Source organism: Pteropus medius, unplaced genomic scaffold (genome assembly GCF_902729225.1).
Source record: "Pteropus medius unplaced genomic scaffold, Ma_sr-lr_union100, whole genome shotgun sequence".
Classification (NCBI taxonomy): Eukaryota; Metazoa; Chordata; class Mammalia; order Chiroptera; family Pteropodidae; genus Pteropus; species Pteropus medius.
In genome coordinates, this window is record NW_024342468.1 from 155,571 (window position 1) to 169,513 (window position 13,943).

The 13,943-nt window shown below is 45.5% G+C and overlaps 1 protein-coding gene and 1 long non-coding RNA gene across 5 annotated transcripts in view; both read left to right on the forward strand.

The window, feature by feature from the left end:
- Window positions 1–317: 317 nt before the first annotated feature.
- The window catches only part of FUBP3 (far upstream element binding protein 3), a 48,796-nt gene continuing 35,170 nt past the window's right edge, over window positions 318–13,943 (forward strand). For 2 of the 4 annotated variants that reach the window (XM_039862869.1, XM_039862870.1), the window contains exons 1-2: window positions 328–480; window positions 12,011–12,116. In XM_039862869.1, the coding sequence (XP_039718803.1) occupies window positions 397–480; window positions 12,011–12,116 (190 nt within the window). In that variant the 5' untranslated portion in view covers window positions 328–396. Of the gene's footprint in view, window positions 481–12,010; window positions 12,117–13,943 lie in introns of all 4 variants that reach the window. The other 2 variants (XM_039862871.1, XM_039862872.1) reach the window with 2 other exon arrangements.
- On the forward strand, window positions 487–7,086 carry LOC120602711 (uncharacterized). The gene is made up of 2 exons (XR_005652816.1): window positions 487–5,358; window positions 5,389–7,086. It is a non-coding gene; the product is annotated as an uncharacterized LOC120602711 (long non-coding RNA).

The window sequence follows — 13,943 nt, forward strand, 5'->3', positions numbered from 1 at the left end:
CTCGGAGTGCCGTCTTGGGAAAACCATGTCACTCTTCTCTTGAGTTTCCGAAGCGCCGACAGCCGGACATCTCGGGCCACTTCCGAACCTCAAGGGCCTGTCACGACATCCCCGACCGTCCTGGACCTAATCGCGCCTTGGAAGGGCGGGACCAGACAGCAGTCTCGCGTGTCGGGCCCGCCCCCGGCCGCCCCGGCCCCGCCCCCGGCCCCGCCCCTGCATCCAACCGGATCGCGGTCACGTGCCCTGATCCCGCCCCTCAGACGCGGCCTTTCTCGCGTCGAGCTTCCCTTCCGCCGGAAGTGGGGCGATTTTCCCTTTCCGGTTACGGGTCCTGGAGCGGAGGGGGTGGCGGGACGGGGCAGCCGAGCGGCGGCGGCGGCGGCGGGGGCGGTAATGGCGGAGCTGGTGCAGGGGCAGAGCGCTCCTGTGGGGATGAAGGCCGAGGGCTTCGTGGACGCCCTGCACCGGGTCCGGCAGGTACGGGGCGCGGCCGGCTGGCAGGAGCACGGGAGCCCGAGGCGGAGCCGGGCCGGGCCCGATGGGGAGGAGGGGGTCGGGCCTGGGCCAGGAGCTGCTCGGGCTGACCCTTCAGTCGGACTTGGCCGTTCCTAGGGGCTCCTGCAGCCGGGAGGAGCCGAGAGATGAGGCGCCGCCGCGAGGCCCAGGCCCAACCCGTCGGGCGGGTCCCCCAGGTGCCTGCAGCCGCTGGAAAAGAGTTTGCCCGGGACGCCCGGCCCCATCGTGTGAGGCCGGGACTGGACCTTCAGGGCAGCCGGCGTGGGGTTCTGAGGTTCGCACGGGGTAGGGGACTGGGAAGCTCACGGTGAGGACGCGGGTATAGACGGGAGACGGCTGTCTCCGGTCCAGTAGCTTCTTAAAACTTGGAAAACATCGTTTTCGGACGTCCTGTATTTCGAGGGTGGAGTGGAAGGGACTCGAGGGTCTCTTACTTTTGAGGATGTTCTTGGAGAGGGGGGAGAGGAAAATGTGAAGTAGGTGTGGGTGGCCCGCAAGACGTAGAAAAGTTTTATGGGCAATAGTTTTTCCTCTCTCCAGGAGAATGGTGATATGGACTCATTCCAACAGTGAAACTATCATCTGACAATGTTGTGCATTTTGTCAGAGTTAAGTAAACTGATGTTTTTTAAAGAGGTTTTAGGCTTCCCTGGAGAATGAATGTGGGACCTGCCAGAAATACTCTGACTTCTGGCATGGTGCTTAGAACCTTGTATGTAAAACGTACTGACAAGTTAGCTCTAACGCTGAAACTTTTTTTGCTAAGTGTCTTATTTTCATCATCCCTTCCTATTTAATCATAGGCATACTAACCGATATTTTAAAAGTTGGGCTATAACTAATCACTGCTTGATTCCTAACAGAAAGCCACAGGACTCATTGCGTTAGAAGATCCACTTGGTCGGTTGAAGATATGGTCTTTACATCTCTTTCCAGTATTCCAAGGGAGGGAACCCTACCTGTTTACCAGATACTGACTTTTCATTTTAATACTGAAATATTGGATCCCAGAACTTTCCAAACCTGTGGTTCCACCTAAAATTGTATCTGATGACTTGTCACTTACTGCTTAGGCACGAGCCAGTATAGTAGCGCGTATCCATCTTACTTAGACTTCGGAGCCAGCCCGTGTCTGTAAGGATGAACGTGCCATCCAGCTCCCTTTCCACCACTCTGCTCGCCGGCGTGTTACACTGCTGTCCTCACAGTCCAGGGTCCTGAACCTTGTTTTTCCTCTGGCTACTAATGTGTAATGGCTTTCCCTCTGTGCCGATGCGTGGCAGTCACCATGTTGGCCTTCTATATCCAGGAAGAATGATAGTCACTACCCTAAAGAGCTCAGATCCTCAGTTTGCAGAAGGCCTGTAGTTGAACGTAAAATGAATTTTGAACCCTTGGGAAGACTTTCGGCTTCTCTTGAGCCAGTGGTTGAACTCATATTCTTGGAGAACCTGCCCGTGCGGGAGGGAGACCCTCTGTTAAATGCCGACCTAATGTGGATTGTTGAAGCAGTGCTGTGTCCTACTAGCAGAGAAAACCTCTTTGGAAATGTTCCCAGCTCTGAAATGCACCATTGACTGGAGCAGTAATAGCCCAGTGGAGACACTGCTGTAAGTGTATTACTTCTGCACGTTAACAGCTGGAGGTCGGTACTGTCTCCAAGGATTTGACGGCCTTTAAAAACTAAAGGAAAAAAAAACAGGTTTGTGTGTAATTTTAGGTTTATTTATAGATTTGCATTGGGCAAGAATGGAATGTTAGAAATCAAACATACCATATGCTTATAGTAAAGTTTATCTCAAAGGATCTCATATCGTTTGGGCATCTGGATGATGGTGGTTTTATGTCTTCATTGTACACACAGCATGTTGCAGAGATGTGATTTTTTTCCCCCAGTAACTAAAAATAAAAGACAGTGTATTTATTTAAATGATTTCAAAGCTTTCCCCACTCTTGCGTGTCCTCATAAACACCAGCAACAGTCTGTAAAGCCCTCATAAGTTTGTCTGGTGCTCAGTATATTTATCTAGAAGACCATCATGTCTGATTCGACACTGCTGGGATTCGAACCTGCAGTTTCTGTGAAGTCTGGTCCTTGGAGGCCTGCACGTGGTTCATTCAGCTTCTCCCTGGCACCTAGGACCCTCCTTGTGTAGCCTTTGGACTTTTTCCAACAAAAGGGAACCAACCAGTTGCTGCCGTTAGTTCACTCAGAGCATGGTATTCCTAGATTGATAAGGAGTGTCCAAAGATGTCACATAAAATTTAAAATTTTCCCCAGCAGTGAAAAAGCATGGTGAGTTAGTGTTTGGCACAAATGGGTAATACAGCCACTCTGTAGGGAAGTGCACAAATGTAGAAGTGTGATCTGATTTAGTCTCATCGATAAAGATCTAAAACTACTGGGTATTAAAAACTCCATCACGTTCAGTTCTCACAAGTCACCGGCATGTTGGCAAAAGGTACTATTTCTGCAACTTGTTTAGAGAGCAGGATCCCAGTGAGGGGGGGATGTGGACGCAAAGCCAGTAGCTGTTTGGCAGCTACACTGCACCTCGACCCTGACTGTCTAGGCTGTAAGGGGGCCTCATGGAGATTATGGACGAGTAGGTACAAATCAGCTTTGTTTTTCTAAAAAGATAAAAACGTCTCCAGAAATCCCATGCAGATTCCCAGCAGCCTTCCACAAGCTGGACCAGCTGCCTGCCAGTCATCAACTAAATAGAAGAAATTCTCTGGCCAATCTGCTAATGCATTTTAGGACTTTAATCTCCAATTTTGATCTAGATCCAGTCAGTGCCTCTGTGTTGCATAACTCGAGTATCCTATCCACGTACGTACAGTGAAATTGCTATCTCATGGAATTGGCGACATGGTGATTCTGCACCCAAATGATCGTGACCAAGCCATTGTAGAATCAGTAGGAAGTAACCTTAGAACCTATTCTTTTGTTTGTTTGTTTGTTTGTTTTGGAAATATATTGGTTAGTGTGGGGCCTCACAATTCCACAGTTCTCCGGAAAATGCCTCCCAGTGCTTGTGTTTCACACTTTGAGCCTGAGCAGTAGATGGTTTGGCGTGTGTGTCGACTGCAAGCACCAAATCTTTGAGGGAATGCACATGCACCATTCAAACAAAAGCTGTTCATTGGCTGTTGGGTACTCCCTGAGAGATGCTCCCTTCGCTTCCTGAATGTATGATGTTTCTGACTCATGGCCAAGTCCGGTGTGCTGAACGCTCAGTCAGTTCAAGTTGTACTCCACTGAGACTGTCTCTTCCATGCCCAAGAAACTCAAGAAACTCAAGTCATTTCACTAGAGACTTAAGTTATGCGTGTACATTCATTTCAGCATTTTTAAACACTTGAAGAAAATCAGTGTCTACAGGAAGTCTCTGGGGTGCTCCTGTATCTTTGATAGGACCAGAGTACCCTGCAAAGAGTGAGTCCTTGTTAAAGGGTCTTGACGATGTGATGAGCCCACTTAGGTCACCACACTTCAGTGGAAGCACCGAACTTCATACTTGGTGTTGAAAGATAGATACTAAATGAATAGTGTGTGTGCCTCCAAGGCTTTTCTCCTTTTCAGCTGGCTGCTTCGTCTTTAAAAATCTGATGGCTTATGTGTATCATCCTGGACCAGCGTTCTCCAGCGGGTGGCTCATGGGCTGGGGAAGGCTCGCAGTGGCCCGCGGGCATGCTCGCTTTGACCTACAGGGTGCCAACACTGGAAGAGTGGCTGCACATCACAGTTGAGATTTCGAGCTTCTCTACAAAGGGCACTGCTCCCACATCCTGCTGCGGTGATGCTCACCAGGCGTGGGGTCGCAGCTGCCCCTTTGCAGGGGCGTTGGCTGTCCGGGCTGCCGTCATTCCCACTGCTTGGCTCTGGTTTCACACTGCCTGTTGAATGCCTAGCCAACAGCCATTTTCCTCATCCTTTATTCAGTTGCGAGCCCAGCTTCTCTGGTTTTTATTTGCAATTTGTAGTGGAAAGAGCTCTGGATATGGGATTAGGAGATCTGAGTCTCCTGTGAGGTCAGCCTTTCTCAATGTTTGATCTACAGGCTGTTATATCTTCCATGGAAAAGGGCTCGTGGATAGATAAGTTTGGGGAATACAGGGTTAAATAAAGGTGAATTGGCTTCAAGACTTCTCAGAGCCTTTAGTATGCTTACGTGCGTTAAGTCCTACAAGAGTTTGGGATACGCATTGTAAATATCTTGAAGTTAGGTCACTTCATACCCTCTTTTCATAAAACTGCATCACGTTCTGTGGCACAGATTTCAGGAAGTGTTGAGCTAGAGCAGCAGTCCCTAACCTTTGTGGCACCAGGGACTGGGGCTCCTATGAGAATCTAATGCCTGATGATCTGAAGCGGAGCTGAGGCGGTGATGCCGGCGCTGGGAGCAGCTGCAAAGAGATGAAGCTTCGCTCTCGCCTCCTGCTGTGCGGCCTACTTCCTAAAGGCCACAGACCGGTACCCGTCTGCAGCACAGGGGTCGGGGACCCCTGAGTTAGATAATCCCAATGTTCCCTTCAGGTCCACAAACAGAGCTTGTGGAAAAAAAATTGGCCATATTATTTTGGTTTGTTTGCTTCATAATACGGTCCTCACATAACATCTTCGTTCAGGGCCATTTTGTTGTGATGTCGACGAGGTGCTGCAGGAACTTAACTCTTCTTTATATCATTAGCCTGTGGTAAAATTGGGTTCTTTATATGTCATTTTGCTGCAGTTCCCAGAACCTGTCAGTGATGTCAAGTGAGGACTTCGTATCGGGTGTCTGTTCAAACTCCCCTTTGTATCCGGTGTCCGTTCAGACTCCCCTCTCCCCGGGAGTCTGAACGGACACCGGATACAAAGGGGAGTTTCTGCCGTCCTTTCACGGTTATGAATCGTCCCTCTTGAAAGTGTTTAACATTTGGAGTTTCGTTATAAAGACATTTGGGAAAGCATAGCTAATACTTTTGGAGGCATGAACTGCACTTTTCATACCAGATGATAACAAATCGCCTGCAAGACTGAGTAGTGTTAGTGGAAGTGGCGATGCGATTCAGGTTACCTGCCATTATTTGAGGATCTGCTGAGTCCAACGCTTCTCGCTGGATGCTGGGCCAGTGCAAAGATAAATTAGACAAGTCCGAAGCTGGTTTTATCTTATTGTGGATTAGATCCTCACCATAGCCAGGTGCAGTATTCAGGATCGGGGTTATAATTCTCATTTTATGTTTGGAAATAATGAGCCAAAGGAAGTTAAAGCAGCTTTCTCAGAGGCACTAATAGGTAATACGTGCAATAGTTATTGGACCCACGTCTTCTGTATCTTAAGAAGTACTTGGTTCCCTCACAGAGGTAGTTGGGTAGTTTTCCATCTCAGTGAGACATCCACCGCAGAATCTGAACAATGCATTCATTGAAGGATGCTGGTGGAATTAGATGGAACGTAGGGGAGCAAATTAACGGACATGTCATCTGTAGGGCCTTTGGTGGGTGGATCCCAGCTGGAACAGTATTTCAGCTTAGAGCCTCAGCTGGTCATCTCAGCATTTTGCCTGCAGATGGGCTTCTCGTATCCACTTTAAATTTAGCAAACGTTTAATGAGTACCTTCTATGTGCCGAGCACTTTGCTATGTATGCATTAGGGAAGTTGTTCTTTAACTTTTTTGGACCATGGACCTTCTAAAGACTCTTGAAAACTTTGAACCTCTCCTCAGAAATATTTAATAGTTTTATATGTAAATTCAGGAATTCTAAAGCTGAGCCCTGGAGCCCCCAGTTTTAAGGAATCTTTGTCCGAGGGGTACCAAGTGGTTGGAACAGGTCTGTTCTTCAAAGCTCTCCCTATAGTAGGGAGACAGTGTAACCAATAACTCTCTCAGTGAGGTTTTGCTGTGTAGAGGTAGTTTATAAAGTGCTCCGCAAACAGACGAGGGAGTACTTCATTCTCCCCAAATGTGGGTGGCATGAAGTTGTCAGCTGCTAAGAAGAGCCGATATCTTATTTGATTGACGTACAGAATTCCTTGTTTTGGTTAATGCCGATAAATAGGGCAGGATCAGCTGGAGCCCCATCGCCGATAACAACTATAGCTACCGTTCATTCAGCCTGTGCTGTGCTGGGTGCCAGGCAAGGACTTGCATTTATGTTCTCTCATTTGATGGTCACAAAACCCCTGGGGGATAGTAGAGTGAAGTGAAGGTTATTAAGAGTTTGGGTTCAGACTGTGAGTTCGCATTCTGATTCTGCCACTCACTAGCTTAGTCACCAGCCGAGTTATCTTAACTTCTTTAAGCCACAGTTTCCTCATCTGTAAAGTGGAGATCATTGATGGTAGTAATATATTTTTTTAATAGCTAATATTAGAAGTTAGGAGGTTGCCCTTGGGAAATGGGGTTGGGTAGTAGCTGAATGGGACACGAGGCAGGCTTCTGGGGAACTGGCGATATTTGTTTCTTGATCTGGATGCTAATTCCAAAAGCATTTTAGTATGTGGGAATCAGTGAGCTGTAAATGTATCCGTGTATTTCCTGTACTATTACCTTCAATTAAAGGTTAAAATAGCAAACGTTTCTTGTTCCTTACCGTGTGCCTGGCATTGTTTTGGGTGCTTTACATTGTTACCTCGTTATCCCCATGGATACAAATCCCACAGTAACTAGAATAGTAGCTACTTTAGAAGGTCACTGTGAAGGTTAAGTGAAGGCACCACGAGGCTCCTAGTCAGTGTGGTAAATCTGGTAGACTGCTGTCTTCGCCATAACCTTTTAGGAAGTGGGTGCAGAACGAGGACCTGCCCCTATGCACTGGGACTGCAGACCCTGGCCTCTGGGACTGGCCCTTAGCCACTGTCCTTGGCTGCTCTGGCCACATACTGTTTCGTCCTGCTCTGGGAAGCAGAGACCTTCAGCCCAGCCCATATGTTCTCCACGGCCCACGCAGGGCCACTCTGGGTGACTAGAGCAGAGGTCCCAGGGAAAGTCGGGTTCCTGCTCCCTGGGTGCTGTGAGCTTTCACCTCTACTGCTGGAAGCGTGAAAATCATCAGTAGCTATCTTTAATTGCACGGACACAGTGGGCGGATGACTCGCTGGCACTCAGGTGGCGATGCCTCTTTCTATTTAGTATGAAGTTCTTCTAAATGTAAAGTTGTGGAAATATTCACAGCTTCCTATTTGAATTTGTAGGATGAACTGCTTTGATTATGAAACCTGCCAGAGACTTTTAGTCTTAACATCGTGCGCTGGGAATAATTGATTGCCATGTTTATGAACGTTAGTGATTTGTGTACCACCTTTGTGATTTTTGCCATGTCAGTGAACCTTCCAATATTCTATTTACTTAATATTTTAAAATTTAGATTTACTTGGAAAATTTTTCAAAAGAAAACTAATTACCAGAAGTGAAAAACTGTGCCATACATCGAAGCTAACCGTAAGAAATATGTACGTGTGTGTGTGTATATATATTTACCAATATGCACGTATATTTACAATTATTCATCCATACACCTCCCAGATCACCTGTGTGCTCCTCTTTGGAAAACCCTGGTTTAGCTTGTGCCTGCATTTTACGGGTGAGTGCACCAGGGAGCAGGCCATCGAGGGGCTCGCCCAGGGCCTCACACAGAGGAGCTGGCTGACTCCTGGTCCCGTGCTGCCTTCCTCCACATTTCCGTAGTTAGTGGCAGTGGAGGTTAAATGAAGTCTGTCACATTGATTTATATTTCATCTGTTACTGTGCTCGAAATAGCACAGATAGTGAAATAACCCATTCTCTTCTCCACTTACCCCCCAAAAGGGGGAAAAATGACTAAAGTGGTAGAAAATCGGTAGCAGAGTCCCCTCAAGGTCATGCTTTCAGATAAGGACTGGCGTGGCCTTGGTTTCGTTGGAGTTCCTGGCTTCGGTGACTCCTTTTCTGGCCCTCACTGTCACTCATGGAGAATGGGTCCCACTTCTCTTAAGCAGCTGCTGTTCAGAACAACCAGTTACCATGCGAGGAATTGCTGGAGGTCTGTGTCCTGGGCATCGTTAGGTTTTAGGTCCTCGGGAAATGAAATATGTTTTAGAAAGTGTTAGTTGGAACAAAGGGAGGTGGCCCGGGGCTGTAGTTACAGAAGCCGGAGTTAGTTAGGCAGGCCCCGGAGTTAGGCAGGCCCCGGCTTAAATACCGTTTCTGTCACGTTCAAGATGTGTGACTTTGGGCGGGCACTCAGCTTCTCACTTTTCCTTATCTTAAAAGTGGAAATAATAAAAGCAGCCTCCCAGAAAATCACTGTATGGAATAAATGAGATAGCATCTTTAAAATGCCCTTAGCAGAGTGCCTGGCACATAGTAAGTACTCATTAAATTTTAACTAGTTATCGTAGTGGACGTTTAAAATCGTTTTTTGGAACAAGGTTTATTTGTATGAATAAAGGGACACGTTTTTTTACAGTATACTGTAATATGCGATGCAACATAGTGTAAATTAGGATAGTCGTATATCGTAACGTTAAACTCATACATCCAGCATTGGTTTAGCCCGGGTTCAGATGCAGGCTGTTGACTTCAGCGCTGCACCGCAGAACCATCATTCGGTACTGCTCATAGTGGACATTTCTCAAATTATAAATACCTGAAGCAAACGTGATTTAAGAACAAATCTGAAAGCTTCAGTCACCTTTTGGAAGGATGCTTATTGATATAATCCTTAGAAACAGGAAACTATTGTAACTCCCTTGGTATATCGGCTTTGGGGAAAAATAACGTTCTAGCAACATGTGAAACATACTGTATAAATTAGAAGGAAGGCCAAGGACTCAGGAAGAACATTTTAGCTACTTTGGAAGGAAAGGAAAAGATCTAGAAGCCCAGAGGCATCATCAGAAGGGAGTAAGGGAGTGCCCCATGTGCACAGCTTCTCTTTGGGGTCCCATCTTTGAGAGCGATGTGGCATGCGTGCTGTTGTGGGACTCCGCTGAAAGTCATACCGGTTTCATTTGTGTTTTGGGGTTTTCCTCACTGTCTGCTGAGAACCTTTTGGTCTGTCTTTGGAAAACAGCTAGGCCAATAATCTTGAAAACCTTCCCATCAGCCATTTAGTGCTCAGTTTATTGTGGCAGATGACAGACTCGTGGGGCACAAGACACCGCAGTGTTCTCACCTTTTTAACCCACCTGCTTTACCAGCCAGTTCTTAAAGGGAACTTTTGTGCCTTAAGTAGGTAGCCAGCCTCCGCAGGCGTATCCAAAACAAATATGGGGAGCAAGATTGCAAGTAGGTGGTAGAATGCCGTTAGGCAAGATTTATGTGGCATTTTGTTTTGGAGCCAATGGCCATTTGCCCTGAGAGACTTGGATGTGGGAGGTGGGATTTCTATCAAGCTGTCTCTCATAGTATTTTAATTGTCTACTTAAAATAATGTTTTTAAACAAGTACCCATCCAGGTCACCATCATCTCTATCCTAGACAGGGATTGGCATACTTTTTCTTTAAATGTCCGAATAGTAAATTTTATATTTATTTTTATTTTTATATACATGATTTTACACATTATGTGGTCTCTGTGTAGTTCGTCAGTGAAAACACATGGCTGTGGCTGTGTTCAAATAAAACTTTTATTTACAAAAGCAGGTGGTTCACAGCCATGGTTTCCAACCCCTGGTCTAGAATACCTCTTAAATGCCGTGTTCTGCTCTGGTTCCCTTAGGATCAGTTTGCCTTGTCCAAAGGGATCTTTTAGAAGCAAATCACATTACTTGCCTTAGTAAGCCTCGTAGTGCTTCCCATCACCCTTCCGATAAAATCCAATCCCCTTACCATAACCCGTAAAGGCCCACGTGACTGGCCCTCGGCCCTCGGCCACTTCTTGGAACACATAATTCCTTTTACTCTAGTGACATTAACTTCTCTCCAAGTTCACACCTACCAAGTTTGCTCTTGCCTCAGGGCCTTTGTACAAGATGCTTTCTCTGCTTGGAAAACTCTTTCTCTTTTGTCTAGCCATCTCCTCCTTATCATTTAAGTCTCAGATTACAGGTCCTGTCATAGCGACCTGCCCTGCCCACCCTGTTTAAAGTAGCTCTCCTAAGCTCTTTCTGTTTGTCATTATCTTCTCTTATTAGCATTATACTTACCGCCAGCTCAGGTGATCTGTTTATTGGTGACCTTGTGAACCTGTGACTCCCCACCAGCTGCTGGCCCTGAGAGAGCAGGGACCTGGTTATCCTTGCTCACTGCAGGAACCCTGGTGCCGGGAACAGCCCAGCACATAGTAGGCAATGTCGTCTCTTGGGTGAATTGCCTTGGTTTGCAGCCCTGGTATTTGTGAAGTACTTTCTTGTGTATCATACCGAGCTCTTTGTGTTCAGACTATGTTGTTATCTTTCCAAAACCTAGGAAGTAGATGGTATTATACCTAGAGGATCCTTAGCAGGGAGGAAAGAGACTTGCCCAACATCACAAAACTAGTAAATGGAAGGGACAAATCCTGACCTAGGATACCTGATGTTTATTTTTTTTTTTTGAAGGATACCTAACGTTTAAATCTCGCCTTGGGTTTTCATTGTCATGATCGTCTTTTAGTTGTTGGTTTGTTTAGGGCGATTCATCTTTACATGTGTCCCAGGTCTTGGACTTGTGGGCACATTGGGACAAGCTCTGGAGAACGGCCTGTAAAGGCTTTGCTCTGTGGGGCAGCTGCGCTAGGCTTAATGTAGGGACTAACATCAAGAACAGTCGCTGTAAACATTCCTTTGATTAAATCAAAGATCTGTTATTATAAGGGTCACATTTGATTTCCTAATGACAACAAAGTAGATAATTAAGAAGTTCTACATAGCATTTGTTTCTGGGGAAGAAAATTTAATAGCTGTGTTCTGTTCTTTAACTGATAATAAATATTAAAAGTTGAAATAGCTCTCAGAGATCATCTCACTTTCTCCAGTGCAGAAATCCTGAAATCGTGTGGACAGACAGACACTCATCCCCCTGCTATTTGGACACTTCCGGTGAAGAACAGCTCATCGTTTTATATCTCTGTAGAGTCCTCGTCACTTTCATGGACGTCAGAGTTAATGAGATGGATATATTCCTGAAGAGTTGTCACATATGAGCAAGCACGGCCTTTTAACTATTGTTGAGGGATTTGTTTCTTAAAGGAATCCTGTGATAAAACCTTCTGAGCAAAGTTTTTCATATTATTGCCTTGCTTTTTTCCTTCAAATACAGTATACCTGTATTTTAAGCGATGACTTAAAAATACTAATTTGCTTGTAGAAGACACGTTTTTCAAAGTGTTTTCTTTCTAAAGACACATTATTATTATTAAGACTAAAAGAAAACTCATTTAACGGTGAAAAGCGCTTGTCCTAGCATGACAGTCCCTTACATTAATCTAGGTCGAGGGGAGAAATGGGGTAACAGCCCCTCAAAGAGGACTCCTGTCCTTCCTCCCTCAGACAAAGCCATGGTTTGTCACTGAATGTTTAAATCTGATTCTCTCTGTAGATTGCTGCTAAAATCGACTCAATTCCTCACTTGAATAATTCCACGCCTCTGGTGGACCCCTCCGTGTATGGATATGGAGTACAAAAACGGCCCTTGGACGATGGAGGTAAGTGTTACAATCTCTTTGCCTTTCGGATGCTAGTGAACCTGCCGGTTCAGGTGGACTTCGTGTCAGCCCTTTCCTTAACTGCCCTCTCCGGCGTCACTCTGAAGAGCCGCGGTTGAGGGGACGTGTTTAGGAGGATTTTTCTCAGCAATTCTCCGGCACTCGAGTTCTTATTTGCCTTGATAATACAGGCATCTTTCAGCTGGGCTGGAAGGTGAAGACGTGGCCTTCGAGCATCGGCTTAGATGTGATTTGACAGATTCAAGAGTTTTGCTGCATTTAGCCCTCCGTTCTTCTAGTACACCTGTGGGAATTGAGGTTCCCACTTTTCTGCAAAGAAAAGCTAAGGTTTGGTACATAGCTCTGAGGAAGCAATGACTCCACCTTGACCTTAAAGAAAGGAGAAAGGGTGGGGGTCACCTCTCTGCAGTCCGTTTGCTGGGTTTTGCTCCATTCCCGTTTATGACGGGTTCTCGCTAGAAGCATCCCTTATTCTTTAGTGCATCTTGTTTTGTGTGCATACTCTTCTCCATCGCCACCCCCCAAATTTGGAATCCCTTAGACGTGCCTGTCACCAGCACCTGGGCAGAGTATCTGTCAGATGTGTTTGTGCAGAGAACTTGAACTATTTTTATCATATTTTGTCTTCTCCAAAGTATGACTACAAAAGGGATTCTGAAGTATACTAGGCTGGATGTGAGTATCCACATAGTGGCGGGCCACCTTCTCCCTGTCCCATCAGGCTGCATATGCATTCAACCATGTATGTGTGCACATATTTCTGTGATATATCTGTGAAAGATATATCATATTTCTGTGAAAAAAATCAAGGTGTACAACAGTATATATCGTGTAATCTCTTAAAAAAACCAAACATGTTTTTATGTGCATAGAAAAAAAATGTGATTTGGCAATACTGATTTCCCCAGTCTTGAGGAGTCTAAGAGGCGATCACCATTATTTTTAGATGTGGGGGTCCTTTTTGGAATAATCGTATAGATTTCACACTGAAGATTTTAAGAGAACAACCTCATTTGGGTGTAAACATTCTTGTCTTTTTAAAACAAAGTTTATGTTTCTGATCGCACACATAAGAGTATCTCCCCCAGGGCCCTTAGAACTAAGGTGACCATTTAAACTGCTGCTCCGGAGTGGTACCCCGTAATCTCTTTATGTGTGGTAGGTGTTAGTGATTTCTTAGACCACATGTGGCTCATGGCACTGTCCGCATTTTTGCCTTAGCAAAATGCTGTAAAGCAAAGCAACCTTTCCACCTTTTCAGGGCAATCATGCTTCAGTTCCTCTTAGCAGACATCAATAGAAAAGTAGAACTAAGTTGTCTGGCTCTGAACACATATCTCGTTAATGGACAGTGTCTCCCTGGCCCACCATTTCCAGAAATCGAGATCAATACATTTCACAACTCAGCCTTGTTTTCACCCACTGTGTGGAGTCGAAGCGGAAACGCACTGAATAGTGTTCACCGTGTCCTCTGCATGGGAACGCCTAGATATTTGCAAATGAAACTGCTGGTATTTTGCAGACTTTTTCCTCCCATTAATCCTTTGCATACAGATTCGAAAAAAATTAGTAAAACCTATTGATGAAAGGAAACTTAGGGAGCTGGCAGATGTAACTAGTAGGTCACTAGTAGGTCCAGACTCTCACTCGAAGTTTCAGTTCATTATTATGTTGTGTATTTTCACCTCTTTTTTGAGAACCATAATTTTTTGCATGTCTGCCTTTTGGGGACTGTTTTTTTTTTTCTTTAATTAGTTTCAAGTATACAATACATTGGTTAGATCTCTATATAGTACATAAAACGAC